The following is a 20,513-nucleotide window of genomic DNA, read 5'->3' as shown; positions in this document are numbered from 1 at the left end:
TTGCACGAGAGCCATTTCAGGTGTTAAGGAAGCTCTGCATGATTCGAGAGTTTTGTCGTGATGAAGCCCACATATTGAGTCAGAATTTTAAGGTCCCCATCCAGCATTGAAGAACTTTCGAAAAGGAACTTCAAAACTCCTCCAAAAGCAATCTGGTTTACAGGCACCCAAACTGTTTCTGAATCATTATCCAACTCATTAGTACAGTCCATATCACTCCAATCTCAGCTGCATGGATGTGCAGCCTCTGTGTTCACTCAGGACTGTATTTGACTCTATGTCTTCAGCCACCTCCCCTCACCCTTTCTTTCTTTCTTTCCCAGGTACAGGCTCCTGAAAGACTGTAGTCCTAATGAATGTCCCCTGCCAGAGCCCTCAGCTTTCATTTCGCGCTGTCCTAGAAGTTCGATCCACCAACATGTTTGGCAAAAGCTCTATTCAATTTATTGGAGTTTAGTGGGTCGCTGTTTTTGTAAATACCATTTAGAAAAAAAAATCTGAAAACAAAGAACCTCTCAGTTTTTGGAGCCTTGGAGGCTCTTGCATGTGAGGGTATGGAAAGAAAATAGCTGGTCAGTGTAATTCCCATTCCATTTTTTTTTACTCAGGAAACTTGCCATCGTCATACTCTACATGCAAGCAAATTGGGTATGTTGTCAGGAAAAGAATGAAGATGAGAGAGGAGTCCTGCCAGCGGGAATTTCTTGGCACTGGTTTTCTGTATAACAGTCAGCCTTTTTATAAATAGAACCTAATTCCACGCAATGATATAATATTAATCTGTCACCATATTTGGCACAACCATAGGACCAAGAACCACTTGCTTGTTAATTACCATTTGAGCTCATGCACAGAGCACAGGCTGTGATAATATTAGCTTGGTCAGAGTCACAAGTCTGTCAGTGCCAGCAACGATTCAGTGTCTGTTTCCAGTCTCTGAAAGTGCCGTATCTGCATCCTTTTGTCCCAGGAGGTAAAATCCTGGACTCCCTCTCTCAGTATGAATAATTTCTTTGTCACTCAAAGCCCTAAAGCAAAACCATGTGACAGTTTCTGTTAGCTGTTCATATGAGAAAAAAGTGCTCTTAAGAGAAGTAAATGTATATCAGGCATGTTTAACTGCTATTTATTAATTATCTTTTAAAAGCTTGAAAAGCTTCACCAGACTCCAATATGGAGGAGAAACAATTTGTTACTCCACGTCATGTAAGAAAATTAGAAGGACCGGAGGAAGCCCAGGGCCATCATTACAAAGGCGCTATTCCTGCCAGGAGCTTTCTCAAGCAACCGAAGGGAAAACGATGTGGGTATGATTCTTGTAAGTTTTACAGTTGCCCAAATAGTTCTGAATGGTGTCAGTGGCACTAATCAGTCATTTATCAATTTCCCCCTGCAGCTTCCCATGAAAGCTCTTGATTAGCTATGGAGGTCGTAGGCTGGGCTGTCTGCAGGCTCAGGGAGACGGTGCCAATCCGATGTATTCAGCTCACACACACAAAACTGCCTTCAACCAACGTAGATTTAACTTTTTCCTTACTTGAATCAAAAGGTCTGTGGGAACTGATGATTTCAGTCTTTTCGTTCAATAGGCGAGCTTTCCAAATCCAAAAGTTTCTGAATTTGTTAGAACTGGATAGTAGTAAAACTGTAGTAGCCTTTGTGACATTTCCATTTCAGTCACATTGCCGTTAGAGACAGGGGAAGATCAGACAAAGATATGGGACCCATGTCTGTGTTATAAAATCATCTTCTAGCAGTTTCACTGAAATTGCGTAAAATAGTTTCCATTTTTCAAATTTGTCTAAAACTCAATTTCCTTCTAGAGAAAAAAATCCTCTAATCCTCTTCACAAGGATTAAAATGTAAAAATTTCTAGCAATACCAAGTAGATCTGTAGGTGGATTTTCTACCTGTCTTTTCAGTCTTGTCGTTGATAAATGAATCATTACCTGTTTCGTATTATTGAGCAAGTCTGTATTCTTAAAGGCATTCAGTGCACAATATTCCCTCAGCAAGTGAAGGCTCAAGGTTGACTAATCTTGCTTATGCTAACTTCTGCAGGTAAGGTATGATTCCTGCGCCTGAAGATGATGGCCAAGCAGTCATCTAGTAGAAAGCATCTAAACTGTGTAAGCAAAGGAAATAATAACAATATCCCCTTTTTGATATCCACCTTTACGCAAAGGGATCTAGTTCAGCCACTGTTTGCTTGTGTGTCTTATTACCAAGAGAAGTCCAACTGCAATCAACAGAATGACTCCAGAAAGCTAAGCAAGTATATCAAGGCGTGCAGGAACCGAACTCAGGAAAAATGAGTTCATTGGAAATCTGAGGAACACAGCTGGGAAGCTGTGCACTGAGTTCCTGAGATAAGGGCCCATATTTTTAATTACCTAGGTGGAAAAGAACAAAGTTAAATTATTTTTAGGAAGTACTAAGAACATATGTCTGATGTGCTAAGTAATAAAAATCCACAGAGATGTCAGTATTTGCTAATTGTGCTCTTGCACAATTAGCAGAAGGATCCCACGTCTATTGATCGTTAACTGAGCATTAAGCTTCCTCTCATCTTGAGGACGATTATAAAGGTAAACTGCCTTTGGTAGTTGCTGTTATGTGTTAAATAAAACTTTCGTCAACGGTTACCTGGGTAAATGTGGGCATTTTCGTGAACACCTGAAGTACGCAGATTTGCAGCATCATTTCAATGGAGTGCCCTGCAAGCGTGAGGGCGATGCTTATGTGTTGACTGTGAGAAATAATCTTTCTGGAAGCGTGTGTAACCAGCTAAAGAAAGCATACTATTGTACAGTTTGTCTCTAAAATCTCTGGAAGATCTTATGAAATCGTGTAAATGAGTTAAGGCAGGCAATAGGCAACTTACAATTTGTCCAACCTGCATGTTCTGAGTAAATCAGTCCTTATCTAGTTGTCCTTATTTCTAAGCCTAATTGTCATTGAAAGTATTATAAGCTGTTATATTTTCACACAAATTAACTGCTCAGGAAGAATTTGTGGAATGCCTTAGGCACAGGTTTTATTCTACGTCAGATGCTTTCTGCAGACATGCTTTCAAGGCTTTGTCTACAGCGATTGTGTAGCTGTCAAAAGGAAAATACTATTCCTGAGCTCTGTTTTCGTGTCTCTCTTCCAGTATTTCGTCATGTTGATTCACTGCAGGTATGTCTGTGTTTTGTGGGCATTAGACCTATGTAAAATGACAGTGTTTATGTTTGTCCAGAAAAGACAAGAACTGCAATTCCAAAAGCGGCAGCAGCTGTTGGTTGCACAAGCTACTCTCTGTATAAACTGTTTTCCAGACAGAGGACTGGTTTAGCAACCGTTTAAAAGCCCAAAAGCCACACAACATATTCTTTTAAATTAGCACATATACCTGCAATTTAGAGCTCAGTGCACCAATATAATATTAAGACTTTTGAAATATGGTTTAGGATCTGTTGTATCTCATCAGCCATACTAAGAAAGAAGGACTAATACTGGAAATACACTTGTTTCCAAGTTAGAAAAGACAGTATAGACAATTATGGAAAGTATATGGATTTTCTGATTCTCCTAAATGCAATAAAAACTGAGGAATGAACCCATTCAACATAACCTTTAGGGTTTTATTTTTCTTATTTTACTTTTTTATATTTTATATTTTTACATAGGATTTTTATATCCTATCCTCCTATCCTATCTGACTGACGATGCCCCTATGCCATTGCCCTAGCTAGTGCTGCACTTGTGTTTGCTTCAGTGAAGCCAATGAGTCCGTCAGCGTGACCAAGGGCTGCAGTTGAGCGTATCTGTGCACTGTTCCCATTGCCCTCATAGGAAATGTGCCATGAGTGCCATGAGTACCCAACTGCTCTGGCCCCTCTTACGAACGTACTGCCTCCCTGCCACAGACCCAAGGGTGGATGGGATCTCTGAAGAGCACCTGGTCCATTGCCCTGCTCACAGCACGGCCAACCTGGAGTTTCCCACGGAAAACCGTTCTCAAAAGCCACCTCAGGGTATCAGCCATGCCTTCCCTGCGCTCCTTCAGCTGTGCCCGGTGACAGTCCCCGCAGGCAGTGGGAGGCCTCGTCCCACGCAGGTGTTATGTTTAGAAGTACATTCGGTCCACTCCTATGAGACTGACATATTGGCATGTTTTCCCAGCCCGTGGTTTTTCGCAGCTAGTGACTCAGTGAGGAGAGACCACATTAATGATGATTCAGCATATAGGTTTGCTTTTTTGTGTGTGTTTCTGCATTGATGTATCACCACCTTGGGGACAGCGTATCCTCTCAGGGCAGAAGCCCCCCTGCTGCATCCCTGTCACGGTACCCACCACCACAAGGTGCACGGTCCAGTAAGAAGAGGAGCAAATAACCTCCAAGGAGGCTGCTCCCCAGTGACCACGGGACACGTGTCTGTGGTGGTAATTCCTGTGCCAGTCCAAGGCTGTCGCCAAACCCAAACATACTTCATAGTCAGGCTGGTAAGACACTGGACCAAGGGCTGTGACTGTGCTCCAGAACCCAGTGGGGGCCTGTTGCATGAAAAGGGGCCAAGCGGTTTTGGCAGAAGATAAACCCCCTTGCATTCTAACATCCCTCACCGAGGTGGGAGGCTAGGTGCGGCTAGGTTTAAATTCTGAGTGATGCCCAATTCAGCACTATCAGCCCAATCGCGTTTAATATGTATTAAACTATCACGATTTGGATGCACTAATAGTGGACTGCACCTTCAGTCTAGTCATGCTCATGAACTAGCACAGCCACTCTCCAGTCTTTGGTCGCGTTCAGTGAGAAACTGAAACGACCAGCTACTTAAACAGTGCGGTTTATTTAAACAACAGATATACAGGTTCTTAGGATTGCCGGTGATAAATACACTGTCTGCAAAGGACATGCAAATAAAGATATTGTTAAGTATACAAAACGCACGACAAAATTATAAACAATACAGCCTGGCTATAAATGTAGGGTAGAGAGTCTCTAGAGAAATTTCTAAGTCCCTGAGAAAGCGCTCGGTGTAATCAAAGTCTCACCCAAAGGCGTCCCTATGGGGGGGAAGAAAGGCTCAGCCCGTCGACTGATCCCAGAAACCAGCGATGGATTCTTCGCAATGGTGTCTTCCCTGGCATCCCCTCTCTCTTGGGCTATTTTTATACTATTTTATATCTTCAAAGTGGAGTTTGAGTGACTTTAGTCATACGTACTTTTATTATGATTAATGTACTCAAGGAGGAGTGTTTGCACCTCGGGGGTGGATAGTCTCCGGGATGGAGGTGTGTTTTGGTACATTGTGGTGAGCAAAGTTCGCACAAAGGACAGCATTTCATCAACATTTGACGAAATGTTGGCTCGGGTAGTGTGTAGGCCGCTTATCTGTTCTGTAGTACTATCTCGTCCCCATATCTGCTATTCGTCACAAGGGAAGGCCACGGAACGAGCGCGTTCTGTTCCATCCCTCGTGTAGTTTCGCAAACAACCTTGTACAGGGAATCGCAGATGTTGCATTCTTCGCGTGCCAGTTGCGGCTGTATTCTACCTCAGAAGCCTCTTGATTTTATGGCTTTCCTTAATGTGTGAACAATGCTGTATTTTTTATTCTTGGCCAATTTAGTAATTATTCCACAGGTCCACCCTTGAGGTCTCTTTGCCCAAGAGCACGCATGTCCTACCCAAGATGTGAGTGGCCAGGCACAGGTAGCCATGTGTGCTCATCCCTCGCTCTGACGCCATCCAGGCAGGGGACATCACAGCAGCTGCTAGCCAGTGGGCAAGATTGACTGTGCTTCAGGTGATGGAGTACATGGCTTTTGAAAAAAACAAACTTGTCACACCATTTTGCTGGCTCCACAAGAGCCACTGTGGCCCAAGACACTACCCGCTGTCCCACAGCAGGGCAGTTTCCCTGGGAACCAAGGGTCAAAGCAAATTTCTGCTACTTAAAAATTCAGTTCAGCCTCTTAGCAGTGACACAGGCTGATGGGTGAACACCCACCCTTTGCTTCTGTCTGCCCCGCAGTACGGCTGCCCCTACCTGGAGCACCTGGTAGTCGATGTTAACTAGCTTTCCATGTGGGTAGAAGCTTTGCATTTTTCTTGGTGTTAAAAAGATCAGTGTTTTTTCGTGTTTGAGGTGTCACGTGGTGATTCCTCCGGTAAACCAGATCAGAAGTTGACAGCAATACTGACAACTTATTTTTCCTTGCAGAACAATGGCATTACTTGTGTTTTTGAGGACTACAGACCTTATGCATAAAACATACTTCAGTTAAAGGGCTACTGCCACCTGACAAAAAAAAAAAAACAACTACCTATGTGTGTTACAAGCACTTAGATTACCAGAAATGATAGGTAGTCTTTTTCCTCTATTTTTCTCTGGTTTATTTGCCTGACCATTTGACAGTAATGTGGTGTTTCCTTTGAATATCCAGGTTATTAATAATTTTCCCTTTTGTTTTCTGTGAGCCTTTCATATTACAATGAAGAAATCAGTCTCATCAGGAAAATGTGATTGTACTGGTGCAAAAACTGGCCAGGGATTTAGGATGTAACTTTTTTTTTTTTTTAATACAAACTGCACGATTGATGTTGTATCTTTAGTTTTTATATTAAATACTTAATCACAGCATAAAATTCTGTGACTTGTTTTTAAGTAACCTAGCTTTGAAGCTCAGGATGAAAAAGTGTGTTGCTTTAATGATAACTGTGTAGGTTCTCATCAAAACGAAAGTTTGGTCTCATTATCCCATTGTTCTCCTTTTCTTTTTTCTCCAAGCTGCCTGTCTCGTCCTGGGTTGTATGATTTTTCCTGATGGCTGGGACTCAGATGAGGTAAAACGGATGTGTGGTGAAAAGACAGACAAGTACACGCTGGGGGCTTGTTCAGTCCGCTGGGCATATATCCTGGCGATTATTGGAATCTTGGATGCCCTGATCCTCTCATTTCTGGCATTTGTGCTTGGCAACAGACAAGACAGCTTGCTAGCAGAGGAGCTCAAGTTGGAAAACAAAGGTAGGACTGCTTTAGAAACACTATTATTGGGTGGCCTCGAGGGCAATTGCTTAAAACCAATGCTGGGTTTCATTTTATTTTATGCTTAAAAGTTGGCATGCTGGCTTACTTCCTAAGTTGCTGGGAAAGAAGAAACGCGAGGGGCAGAGGAAGTTTTGCTTTTCAGCCCCCCAAATTGAAGAAAGCTCAAAATTGCCGTAATTGCTCAACTATGTATGACTTACCCTTAACAGTTTTTTAGAGCTGTAGATGGGATGGTTTTGTGTTACCCACTTGTACATTATTTCATTAGCATTTAAGTTTCACTATCTCCATCTTTTTCTGTACCCCATGGAAAATTTCTTCATTTGATTCCTTGAAGGTTTTGCATTGTAATATGAATGGCTGCGATATGGCATCCCAGTATGTGTGTTAGCACAGTAAGGAGGGAGCATTGGCTTGGCAGATTGGTGATGCGCTGTGTAATGGGACCTTCAATACAACGCAGCACCAGTGGGCTCAGAGCCAGGAATGAAGAAGAACCCTAGTTCTTGTCTGATTGTGTTGCTTTGAGCTCATTAGTCCGCTCACAGGAATCTAGGATGCTGTAATAACTGAATATTCATGCGGTGGGTTGGGTATAAAACATATTTCTAGATGAAGAACATGAAACTGGCTCGGCGCAGTAGTTTGTCACGCAGTTATAAGAGGAGAGATGCTGTTTGGCGAGTGTGTGCAAGCCTGGCCGATGTCTGCAGCCCCTTTCCCTCGTGCTCCCCCAGCACCCACAGCTGTGTATCTGATGTGACAGATACCACAGAGGGCACGTCCCTGCCCTGTCTTTTTAATGGGCCTATTGTCCCTGGATCTGTCTAATCCCTTCTGAACCTGATGATACTGTCAGCTTCTGCAGCACCGCATGGCAGCGAGTTCCTGAAGCTCACTACTGACTGCTAAAGAAGTACTTTCTTTTATCTGTTTCACATTGATCCTCTACTATTTTCACCAAATGTCCCTTAGTGCAGATTTTGCATTCAGCTCATCCACCACCTTTGTAATTTTGTAGGTTGCTTCTAATAATAGCAAAGATATTAGGAGCCCTTCATCACTGCATTGGAAATCAAAAGCTGTTTGGCAGCCCGTGTTGCGCAAAAATAGCTGGTCTCAGTCCTGCTCCAGAAGGACCATTATCCATGTATCTGAAAGCACCAGCACACTGGCCCTGGCTTGCTGAGTTGCAGATAGTCAGCACACTCAGCCCAAAGATAAATGGACTTGAAGACTGAACTTCACATGTGATTCCAGACCTGGTTAAAGCCTACTGATGTTGCAGGTTAAGGAAACTGTAAGTCGCTTGCGATTGCATGTGTATTTCTGTTCTGCAGTTAAACTGAGGGCATCAGTTTCAAGGACTGTCCCTGTGGCTCTTTTCTGTAAGGATAATATTCATCTGCATTTGAAAATCGAAATACTTATCAAAATAGCGTTCACAGCTATGCCACGAGTGCTTTTGGCATCAGCACTGTGTCTGATTTGTCTATACCATACAGAGCTCACGAACCCTATCTGCAACTACTTGTACGAAAGAACCTCATCTGTGTTGGCACCTTATGAGTAAAATACAGCTTCTAGAGGCTCATCACCTCTCACGCTGCTGGCACAAGCTCCTGCCAGAACATTTGGTCCTCAGCATGTCGGACAAAATCATTTGCTCATTTTCCTTGGATTAGGCACAGAAATGAACCACACCACCAGCTTCAAAGCAAACCAGAACTCAGCAAAAAGGAACCCGCCCCACTTTATCCTTCACAGTCAAGACTAATGTCCACCAGTTCTTAAACTGTCTTTCAAATGAAAAGAAAAAAGGCAACTTGTCTTTTAAAAAGGACATCCTCTCCCTCCTCGTCACAAAAAGCTTCTGCTAAGCAACAACAGGGCAAGTCTAAATCCCCCTGCAGCCCTCCAGCATTTCCCTATCTGCGTGTGTTGCCCCTGGGCACAGTTGCAGCCCTGGAGGAGTCCCAGGAGAGCATGGCGAAGGCATGGGTGGACGCCACCACCCACATCAGTGGTGGGGATACGGCAGGTACCAGTACCAGCAGAGCACCAGCTCTCTGCTTTGCTGACCAGAGATCTGGCCTTTTGGACGCCAAGAAAGCCTGCCTGCATCCTAGTGAGCAAATATCCAACTGAAACAAGGCACAAGCACTTATTTCCCTCCAGTGGTCTCTGATCTCTGTACAAGATGGGCTGCAGCTTGCTGTCCCCGCAGCTGTGCAGGGCCCTGGGCCACGGTCCCCGCAGACCAAGGAGGGGTTTCTTCCCAAAAAGGCTGCACTCCCCAACTGGCGCTAGGGTGTGTAGGTAGTTCTCATACATTTTTGGAGTTAGAAGTTGTTTCACTACAGATGCTGCCCACAGTGTTTAGGAGACAGATTTGGGGCTCATATGCCCAGGGTTGTGAGGCAGGTTTCATAATCCTGGCAGTCATTGCATGCTCAGGTGACCAGTCTGGGGCAGTGGTCTGTGGTTAGTCAGGGTGTTGATTACAAGAGGCTGGTAGATTAGGTCTAACACTTGTCCTTGAGTTGGCTCCAAACAACCTCCTGTCTGTACGGCTGGCACTCACTGCACGTGCATGAAGGCTTTGACATTTACCCCATAAATTACATCCCTTTGGTCCCTTTTGGGTTAGGAGATACTGGAGAAATACTCGCCAGCATTAGTTCACATCCAAAGTATCCATGTGCCTCTTAGAAACGATCAAGGTGCCAAAATACTGAAATATGCACATATCTCTAGCATGCCTGCCTTGTAGACAAGAAGATGAGACTAAGGGTATAAGTAATCCCACCCTCATCCTTCCAAGCTACTGTTACAATGTGAAGTCAAAGCCCTCATAACAAGTAACCATGAATATTAAACACACTCCATCCCTTTTTCCCCCCCCTCACCTACATGAGTTATGCCTCCAGGCTTGTGCTGGCCCCTGCTTCTGGGTTAGCAGGTATGGATGAGGAGCATCCTCAAGGAGGAGTCCCTGGGCTGCTGCTGTCTTCCAAGGGGCCAAAGATGTGGCCAAATGGTATGGGCTGTCCATTGGGTGAGAGCTCAGGGTCTCCTTCTCCTTGGTGGTGGTGATGTCCTCTGGTCACAGGCCTGGACATCCTATAGACTGTAATAAGCAAGGTGTCCCCTTAAGAGATACTCATTGCTCCATCATGGCTTTTCAGGAGAATGCCCCTGGGGAGCAACCAACACTGTACCAAAAGGAACCTCTGCTTGCCCTGTCAGCTCTTCTCTGCTGCTGGGTCTTTGCCCCACGCATGTAGATACCATTAGGTGGTAGCTCAGCAGAGGGGAAGAGACAGTAAATTAAGTCTAACAGTCACAACAGTGTTCATTTATGTGGAAAAACGTTCAAGAACAAGAAATGATTAGGCAATGATCAGACAGCTGGGCAGCTATTTTCTTAATCAGGTAATAGTTCTGTCTGGAGGCTTCATTGCAGATCGGGTCCCACGGGCTCATTAATGAGAGTCTGCGGTGGCTGTGTGAGTACCTGGCACCACAGCTGCTTCTGAGCATTGGTGAAAAGGAAACAGTTAAAAGTATATGAAATGCAACAAAATGGTAAAAAGGTGAGAAGATGACATAAAACGAGCAAGCTGTACTTCTCTGTAGACTCACCATGCAGTATTGTCCCCCTGCTCTGTGCTTTTGATGACTTCAGTTCTGTTTATTTATATAGGTTAATGAATGCTCATAAGTAAGGAGTTTGACCATTAAAATTATTCATGGGAGAAGACGGCTGTATTTTTGCCATACAAGAAATTTTTCATTTTCACTACATGATAAAAATAGTGCTTATTCATTTGTTGTTTGAGTAGGTGTGAGAGTAACCTACCAGGTGGGTATCACGTCTGAGAAATATAACTCAAGTTTAGCAGACTTTCTTCAGGTTATACTCTATTTAATGCAGTTTCCTAATCATGCAAATTTTACACAACAATCCATACCTTTTTCATTTAAAAAACTGCCTTCTGAGGAAAAAAAATGTATTTCTAAAAAGATTTTCACATTATGTTTATGCCATTAGCAAAAGGAGGGGAGAGCACAGAATTACATGGTTTTCTTTAATTTATAGGAACTAGCGGTAATGACTTAAAGGCCTGTATGTTATTAAACTAATGACATGCCGGATGATAACAAAAATAGTCAGAATTCATCTTAGCTTTAAGCTTCATCAACACCATTTTGAGTGAGCCATCAACAGCAGGCATAAACCTTGATGTGTTGTGTAATGACATAATTTAACATTTTGGACAGTAATGCCTTAATGACATAAAATTAAAGTTCTGGCCAAAGGGATAAGACACCAAATGAGAAGTTTCCAAAAGAAATTGAGAGTGCAAGGCAATTACTTTTATGGTAGAAAGTGGTAATTTGGTCTGCATTATGAGTGATAAATACAAGAGCATTCAGAAGAAACTCTCCTGTTAAGTAATATCAGTCAGAGCAGGTGGATGATGCGCTTTGTGGACAGCTGTGTCTTTTCTGATGGATAGGACAGCTTCACAAGGTGTTTACGTTAACATTTCACTCATCTTTGGGGCCCATATGGTCACAGATAAGCAATTTGCACTGTAGATTTCCCGGAGTTAGAAGCCTAGGGCTGAAATAGATAAAGGGACCAGGGAACTAGACAGGAGATTTGCAGGATTCATCTACTTTGCAGTGATTGCAACTCACACGGACTCCAACTACACCACATCGCTCCCAGCGGCCGTGTTGCAGAGAGCTTGGCACAGAGCTCCATGCAGGATGCCCAGCCCAGGACTTGCCAGTTGGTTGACACTTACACCCTTATTATTCTCCATGCCGGTGCTGTCAGGGGCTGATCCAGGTTGTTGAAGGCTGTCTCCATACATCTGCCGGAGCTGCAGTCACTGCAGAATAAACACGCTTACAGACAGAAGCTAAGGGGAAGTTGCTTCTTGGTGATAAAGCAGTTTTGTGTAAAAGACAAAAAAATAGTCTTGCACGGAGACTTGTGCACCTTTGGCTAGAGGATCATCTTCTGTAAACAGGAATAGTCTACCCACGTGATTGCTGCTGCAACAGAAAGCCATCTGCAAAAGCCCTAGTATCTGCAGCTGAGTGACAGGAGGCTAGCGGTGCACTTGTCCCATTGAGGGACTACATGACAGAGTGCGCATCAGCTGTCGTTCTTCAAAAGGGAAATAGCTCAGGTCACAACGCATGTGCAGATTGCGGTGAAATTGCAAAGCCCTGCTTATCAGCATGTACTTGTTGTGGCATACACTCACAAACATTCAGGCTGACTCGTTCAAAATTAGATTAATAAACATATGAATACTGATGCCTGATTTAAGTTTTCATATATAGCTACAATGCATAGAAGAATTGCCAACAGCTCCAGTAGTAATAAAGAGTACAGATCCAGTCAGAACACCATGTATACCCCTGTGTATCCATGTTCTCTATCCAGTAAAATTATATAGTTCCTTTTTTGTAAAGTTGTGTACTCCTAACCCCTCCTGATACACAGAATGTCACTGTATGCACCTTTTCATTTCAGTTAGCATGTACTTTTTAAAAACAAAAATACCTTCAAAGATAAAATGCAGGATTTCTGTTACTCCCTTCCCTTTTTCACACTGGTATTTCTCTTCATGTCTGCTAGTCTCCTCCCATCCTCCCTTTCTAAAGAGTTCAAGAGTGATCCAATTCAGCCTCTTGCTGCTTCGGTGTGTGGCTCCATGTTCAAAGCACTTAAGGTGACTTTGAACTCAAAACCAACTTGGCCACTTGAATTTCCATTTGAGAAGGGAAATGTGGAAGAAACTCACCAGGGAGTGAGCTGTGATGGATTGCTATAGACAGGCCATCACACGCACTTGCCAGGCTGCAGCTAGCCAGAGGAAGCTGGAACTGTGTCAAAAGGTTTATGCTCTTGCCTCAAAGGAGAACTATTTAGGTACCCTGCTTTTCAAAGGCAAAATCAGCCTCCTCTTTGAAGCCCAGAGCCATAGGTTCCAGGTTGGGAATTCTTGGCCCTCATTTCTAGCTTCAAAACAGGATTCTCTGCCCTGTCAGCCAAGAACAAAGTCTTGTCACAGCTGTGAAGAGCTCACATGTTCTCTTTCAGCTGCAACTGAGAAGTGGCTCATCTATCATAGCATCACTGCCATTAACTCCAGTTGCTAATTTCTTTGTTTAATTACAACCTGTTTTCCTTCAGGTATCACTTCCACAATGAGCTACAAGGAGGTGTGAGTATAAGAACAGTAGGCAAGTAGTACAAGACATAATTCATCTAGAAACCTGCCATTAGAAGCCAAACTAACAGATTTTTTTTAAATAAAGTTATTTTCCCAAAAATGTCCTGCTTTAGATAATGACAACCATTTGCCTGTGATTGCAACTGTATGAATAACAGTTTTAAAAGAGAATCTATAAAAGTGAACATGGAGATTTCATTGTGGTGGCATCAAGGGAATTTCATCTCTCCAGGAAGAAGATTCTCATAGCACTGCTGTAGGATCTATGCCCAAAGTATGAACTTCCATCCAAGGACTGTATGAACAGCTGTTGGATCCAAATCCAGGACTTTCCTTCGCAGTGCCTTAGTGCCATGCACTCTTTTCTCAAGTGTGTATTGAATTCCAACACACAAAGCAGAAAAGTTCCAGCCTGAGGATTTTTGAGCCCCCTCCTCCACAGCAACCTACAGTATTTCATGTAGGATACTGTTGTTGGAAATCAGATGGAAGTCTGAGAACCTCAAATTTGAGGAAAGAATCTCCCCAAACTAAGGCAGGCAGAAAATCAAAGTATTTTCAAGGTTTTAGTAGAAACTGAGGGGAAGAAACTGGGAGTGAGACCAGAAGTCAAGGTTCTTCAATACAGACTTAGAAGACTCTTCCAGGTCTTCCTTCTGAAAATGTCTACTTTTGTGTTTATGGGCATGTGAGAAGCACGTGCATATGCATGTAAGAATCATTTGATTTCTCAATTTCTCTGTCTTTTAAATGGGGGGGAGGAGCGGGGGGAATGAGACCGACTTTGTTGATAAGGTATGTTGTGGTCCAGCATTGGCAGTTGAATTAAAAAAGCTAAATAGTGGTGGAATTATTATTAAAGTATGTATTCCGAGACTAAGCCTTGATAAAAGTATTTTATTTCATCAGGGAACTACTTTACCAGTGTGCTAAATGATGATACTCTTAAGGGGAGACAAATGAGGCACCAAAACTAAAAGTTGAAAGCTGATTAAAATACCTTATTAAATAAAGGTCAATGTCGCAGTAGTGCTGATTGATATATCAGCTGATCCAATGGTTCTTTTCCAGCTCTATTTTCTATAATGAGAAAGTAAAATTAGTCCTAAACATATGCATTAATTACTTAACTGAAGAAGTTGGAGACCATGAATAAAGAGTCCTAGTTCCCCACTGATTAAGGAAGGAAAAACGTAGAATCATAGAACGGCTACAGTTGGAAGGGACCTTGAAGATCATCTAGTTCCAACCCCCCTGCCATGGGCAGGGACACAACATGGTGAACTGCGTTCTGCCTCATAGAAACATGGATCCCACTTGCTGTTACAGTCCATAAGGAGTCTCATACAATTGCTCAGTGACAGAAATTATAATTCCATTTAGCGAGCTGATGACACGAGGGACCAAATATGGGGACTTAAAGGCAGACTGGCAGAAAAAACCCAGGCAGCCTGAAAAATAAAGCTTCTTGAACTGTATAGGGGTCATATGCATCATATGGGATCTATGCTCAGTTGAAAAATTCTGTAGGGCAGCAAGGCACAGAGCTGTTGAGCTTTACAAAGTGGGGTGATATGGTGCATGGGGATGCGGGATGAACTCATTAGAAAGTGCTGTCACAAGCTAAAACAAATCTCTGGGCTGGTCAAGACAAGTCCATACGAAGCCTGGACAGATCTGGAGATCTGTGTTGTTAACTTAAGGTGAAGCCTATGGCCTGTTAGAAGCACTACCGTATTTACTGAGCTAAAAACTGACGAGTCCGACTGTGCCATCACTAGTAGTTGCATTAGAAATAATGTTTTGAAGCTTGGACAAAAAAATCAGAGGTATTTCACAATACATAGATATATAAAAGGGAAGCAGCTGGCACACATTTCATTCTGGGTAGGGCTAGTCATGCACAAAGATTATCATACCCCACCATCCACACCTTCTTCCCTACTGATAGAGAGATCATGACTCAGCTGTTCTTGCATTGATGTTTTTGGTCAAAGTGTAGACTAAAAAAATCAAGGAGGGTTTGTGCCAAGAATCCGGACTGTGACTGAGAACAGCTGATCTGTGAGGACTTTTCTGCTGCCCAGTCCAGCCTGCCATTTCGGAGAGATGCCCGGGCTGTCCATATGTTCACACCAGCCCTAATGCCTTGTCCTCACACACAGAGGAAGCCCGTAGAACTGAGGTGTAATTGTTCCTTCCTGAAGCAAGTTCCAGAAATTTTTTTTGAAATCTTTCTCATGATTTAGAAAGTCATTAGTTTAATTATCTCATTTCCACTGTGAATTTGTTTTGACTCTTCTTCAGCAGTTTCATAAAGCCAGGATCATTTTCTGTCTGCAAAAAAAACATTTGTGTCATTCTTCTGAATGACAAGCCTGGTGGGCTCCAGTTTGTTGTTCCCGCTGACCTCTGCCTGGATTCCTGGGAAGCCTGGCCCTGGGACAGGCCCAGACGAGGGCACACACGTATTTTGGTCTCTGAGATGACCCTACCAGGGCCAAGTTTGCTGCAGCTGAAAGTTAGGGTTCTGCACTTCGCTGCCAACATCTTTGTCTGTTGACTTTGATGTGTTTGCACAGTTTTACTCGATACAATACCAGAAAACAGCAGTGGAAGAGAAAACAGAAACGTGATACTCATGAGTAATATTGCATTCAAGATCACTGTAGGTGTGGAATAACTTCATTTGCTAAAAAGGAACACAATATGTAAGTGAAATTGTAATCCAAGGATATTCTATCAAGGTTTTGCATATCTCTGTGTCTGGAGGATTTTTTTTCTTAATTTATGTTTTTAAATGAAATAAATGAATTGGCTTGTAGCACACGGTCCACGTTATTATGTTGTCTTTCAGGCATTCGGCATGCAAGCACGCCAACTGTCAGAAATATTTTTATGCACCTCCTTCAAGTGCATTTAGCATGAAATGTACTCTATAGACATGGCAAAACTGAAAATAGAGGTTTAGTTGCAATCCCATTTGACTAAATGTATTTACAACACCACACCGCACTTGATTTTACCAACTGCCTTCACCTTGGTTTTGTAAATCTAAAACTTTTCAGGATCGTAATGAGCTGGCATGAGGATGTCATTGCACAAGTCATTCATCTCAAAGCGCTCTTTCATCTCAGAGCACTGGCACCCTTCTACGTGGCAGCTTTTGACACAACCTGACCATTGCTCAGGTTCGTGCAGGCTATTTCCCTCAGTTCCTGCTTTCTGATGTTCCCAAATGATTCTCTCCTAATCACTAGGTGTATTGTTCCTGTCCAGTATGTACGTACTGAAACCAAAACTCACCGCTCTTTGTATAACTCTGTGTCTGATAAGAGGCTGAAAGGATCAGCGCGATCATTTTAACTACTCTCCAATATCACACAGGCTGTAGAATGGCCTGAATCCCCTCCAGTTAGTCAGCACTGCGTGAACCGTGGAACCAGAGCTGGACACTGTTCCCGGAGTGGTTCTGACCCTGCCGTACCCAGAGGTGTTACAGCCCCTCAACTTCTGCTCAGCATTTCCTTGTCTGCAGCCGAGATGCTCGTAGCCCCTCTGGCTGCCAGCACCTCTCCAGCTCCTGTTCTTTCCACGTGCTCTCTGTCAGTGTGTGGCTATGTTTCTTGCTCCTTGACGTGTCTTTTTGCATCAGGCTGTGCTTATAGAATCAGCCATTTGGTAGCACACACAAAGACTTCTTTGGTCCTCTTCATCACAGCAGTTGAGAGGAAGAGAAAATGGACATTGCCACTGGCTCCCAGCAGTCTGGAGAAAATCTGGATGTTGTAGGTCTGTCTCCTCCTTCTTCCTCACTGGAAGGATATTAAAAGATGTGAAGAAGGAGAGTCGGAGCCACCTTCTTTCTTTTCTACATGTGCACTGAATTCATCCCAACATAAGCCCTGTTGTCTGAACTAACAGTGTTGGGGCACTTTGTGCCTCCCTATGACTTTCTTTGCTTTCCATCCTCACTCTTCCAAGGGTTTCATAACCTCCCACTGCATATGAGCAGCTCAGTCAATAAAGAGAAATCTTTGCGATATTAATGCTCCCCGTTGTCTGGTGCAGCTGGAGACCCTGAATGCCCACTGTAGGGTCTAATAGATGGACAGCAATCTGGAAATACTGAGTAAATCCACCAGTGTTACTGTCAGCGATGACTGTAAAGGTAGATAATTTCTTGCTTCCTGAACACAAAAGCTGTACTTTTTACATTTCTGCCATAAAAATACATGTTGATGATAAGTGCACATTGGATAAGAATTGAGAAAAATAGCAGTGTTATGTAAATGCCTGCCAAAATGGATGCATCTGGAATATGTGCAATAGTTCAGTTATTTAATGGTTACTTCAAAAAAAGCACATTCAAAAACCAAATTAGATTGGCATAGCTAAAATGGACTAATTTTATACAAAATGTTTACTAGTATTCTTTTTCTTTTTAAGTAGATTATTGAACCAAAATCTTCAAAGCTTTTCCACTGGGCATGTTGAACATGATTATTCAGTGGGGGTTTTTTTCATCCTGTGAAATCAGTAGGAATTTTAGAGGGTAGGAGTAAATTTAATCCATTAGAGCAATTCATACACTTTTTAAGTGGCCCTCAATAATAATCCTAGAGCACAGAGTTTCAAACAATGTTTTTCAGGTGGCTTAATGTTTGATATGTATCAAATACCTTCACATTTCCTTTGGAAAACTGTCATACCACTCTGACAATAACAACTGCCTGACCCCTTGCAAATAAAACTCTGATAAAACAATAAAGATCAGACATCATATATCCTACAGAGACAAAATACTGGTCTACTAGAGAAAGTGGAAGTGTACTAGAAATCATTCAGTGTGTTTCAAATATTAAGGAGAAGAAAACGTTGACAAAGAGCTGTTTGGAAATACAGTATAGAAGCCATGCTGGCAAAGTATAAAGGCGCCGTCCATAGGAGAACAGCCACAAAACACAGCACTTGCATCCTTAATGGCAATGCTGGATTTGGCAACGTGGAAGGCAGTAATGCCAAATGGTTAAAGAGCAACTTGCTTGGGAAAATAAAAATTTGTATCGGCGTTAAGGCGGCATTTCTGTGCCCTTTCAGAACTAGCCTGCAGCATCTAATTGTTGAATTTAAAAGGATAGCTGAAAACCTCTGAGCATTCACTGGCATGTGGCTTCAGCATTTCCAAGCAGAGGCGGCAGCTTTCTGAAGAGCAAAACTACCCTCCATTGTTCTGCCTCAGTTTTATAAGTATTCTCCCTGCTGCTCTGTAGATGTTAATTCTTATCCCATATGGGCAAAGATGACATGTTATTAAGTACAATAAATCCTCCCATATAACCATCAGCCCAACTATTTTCCTGAAGAGGACTGACAAGCTTATCTTAAATAAATCCCTAAAAGGGCTCTGTGAAATGATTAGAAGTTGTATGTTTACAATGAAGCCAGAAGATCAGCAGGTTTATACACTGATCAATCATTTATACACTAGTGAACAGCTGGCAAACGAGGCTGCGTCTGCTCATCTATCAAGCAGTTCTCACAAAGGTTAGAGGTAGTAAAGTTGTACTCAAACACAAATATAGGTATAAAAACATTCTCAAAATGTTAAGTATTGAGGTTTACAGCATGAACTGATAGGATTTCAAATTTCAAAAAAATATCTATGCAAGATCCTAATCACAAACAATTTGCCAAGGCGTCACCTTCTTCCGTAAGTCCAGCTGAAACCCGTCCATTGCTTTTCAGTGCAGTTAATGTCCTTGGCAGACAGATACAGGGTATGTGCTCACCCAACATCAGTCTCAAAAAACCTTTGTGGATAGGGTAATTTTGATCTTTGCCCTCTGTACTATGGCAAGTGGTTTTGAAAGAGCAACCTGGGAACCTCTGGAAAAGCTGGAGCTGAATGTGAAGGGGAAGTCCAAAGGCCACTGCTTGGGTCTTTGGCTCTGATAGGGTGTCCACTTTGCAAGGGACCAATTCTCCCTGTTTCTAGGCAAAGAGTAGGTATGACTTAGTGAAGAAATATGAAGAGAAATCCAGGATGGGAAGTTCATGGTGCTGTGAAGTCCAGCAGGAAAACAGAACAACCAACAGTCTGTGTCCTGTTGGTTCACCTGAAAGGGTTAGTGGCATAGAATCATCATATCATAGAGTGGTTTGGGTTGGAAGGGACCTTAAAGACCATCTAGTTCCAACCCCCTGCCATGGGCAGGGACACCTCCCACTAGACCAGGCTGCTCAAAGCCCCATCCAGCCTGGCCTTGAACACCTCCAGGGGTGGGGCATCTTCATATTCTTTCCCTTTCCAGCCAAATCCTTACCTTATGCCTATGGATGTGAGCGCACATGCTTTCAATGGTGCCATCCCCTCAGCTTCTGTGCTTATCAGTTCACAGAGGGCCTTCTTTAGTGTGGTCTTACAAGCCTTGAAGCATATATACTTGTACATGTATGACTACCGAGACCCTTCAGAGCACTGGAAGCACAGGGACCATGGCAAGGAAATGGGGTAAGGACTGCGAGAGGTCCTGGTGGCCGGTGATGTTGGTCCCCACCATGGCACACTATGTGCTACTTAGATTCTTTTTTAATACTCTAGAGTGACACCTAAAACCCGTCAGGTTAGTTCAGCACCCGCTAAACCTGCATTACCTTTTGTCCCATTATTCTTCAGAATATTCTCTGAAGCTCTGCATAGCATTGAAATCACAGTTATCAGCCTATGTTTGTCTAGACCTATAGCTAGGTTGTCTTCTGCCATAAATTAAGGCCCTCATTGAAAAAGTTGCAGAGAGGGAAAGTATAATGTCTTTCGAACTAGGCATTTTAATAAATAATTTTAATTCTTCCATTTTCTTTTCTGGTCAGATTTCCTGGGCTGTGCCTCAGTTCCACCGTGGTTCTCCTTTCTTCTTTCTTTTCCCTGCCTTTTTTGCCTCTCTTTTCATAGAGCGTGTATTTGTATCCCATTTGCTTTGCAAATCTCTTTATTTCACTTTTATTTCAGACCTTCAACATTCATAATCCCAGGAGTAGGTGTTTTCTCAATTTATATTTTCATAATTATAGAAAAAAGATTATATCATCATTTAAGCAGACAAAAAACAAAAGCAAAAGGGAATTTTTCTAATTTTTAATATATATTTAGTATTACTTTCTAAACTCTAACAGTAAAAGCATTATAAATGGTATTTTCATTCTTAGTCT

General features: G+C 42.7%; 1 protein-coding gene across 4 annotated transcripts in view; it reads left to right on the top strand.

Moving 5' to 3' along the window:
* Window positions 1–20,513, top strand: part of LHFPL3 (LHFPL tetraspan subfamily member 3) — a 256,819-nt gene that overhangs the window by 167,592 nt on the left and 68,714 nt on the right. For all 4 annotated transcript variants that reach the window (XM_063323474.1, XM_063323476.1, XM_063323475.1 and 1 more), the window contains exon 2: window positions 6,781–7,017. In XM_063323474.1, coding sequence (XP_063179544.1) covers window positions 6,781–7,017 — 237 coding nt within the window. The remainder of the gene's footprint in view (window positions 1–6,780; window positions 7,018–20,513) is intronic.

This window comes from Chroicocephalus ridibundus, chromosome 1 (genome assembly GCF_963924245.1).
Source record: "Chroicocephalus ridibundus chromosome 1, bChrRid1.1, whole genome shotgun sequence".
NCBI classification, from domain to species: domain Eukaryota; kingdom Metazoa; phylum Chordata; class Aves; order Charadriiformes; family Laridae; genus Chroicocephalus; species Chroicocephalus ridibundus.
This window is presented reverse-complemented; position numbering and strand designations above follow the sequence as displayed.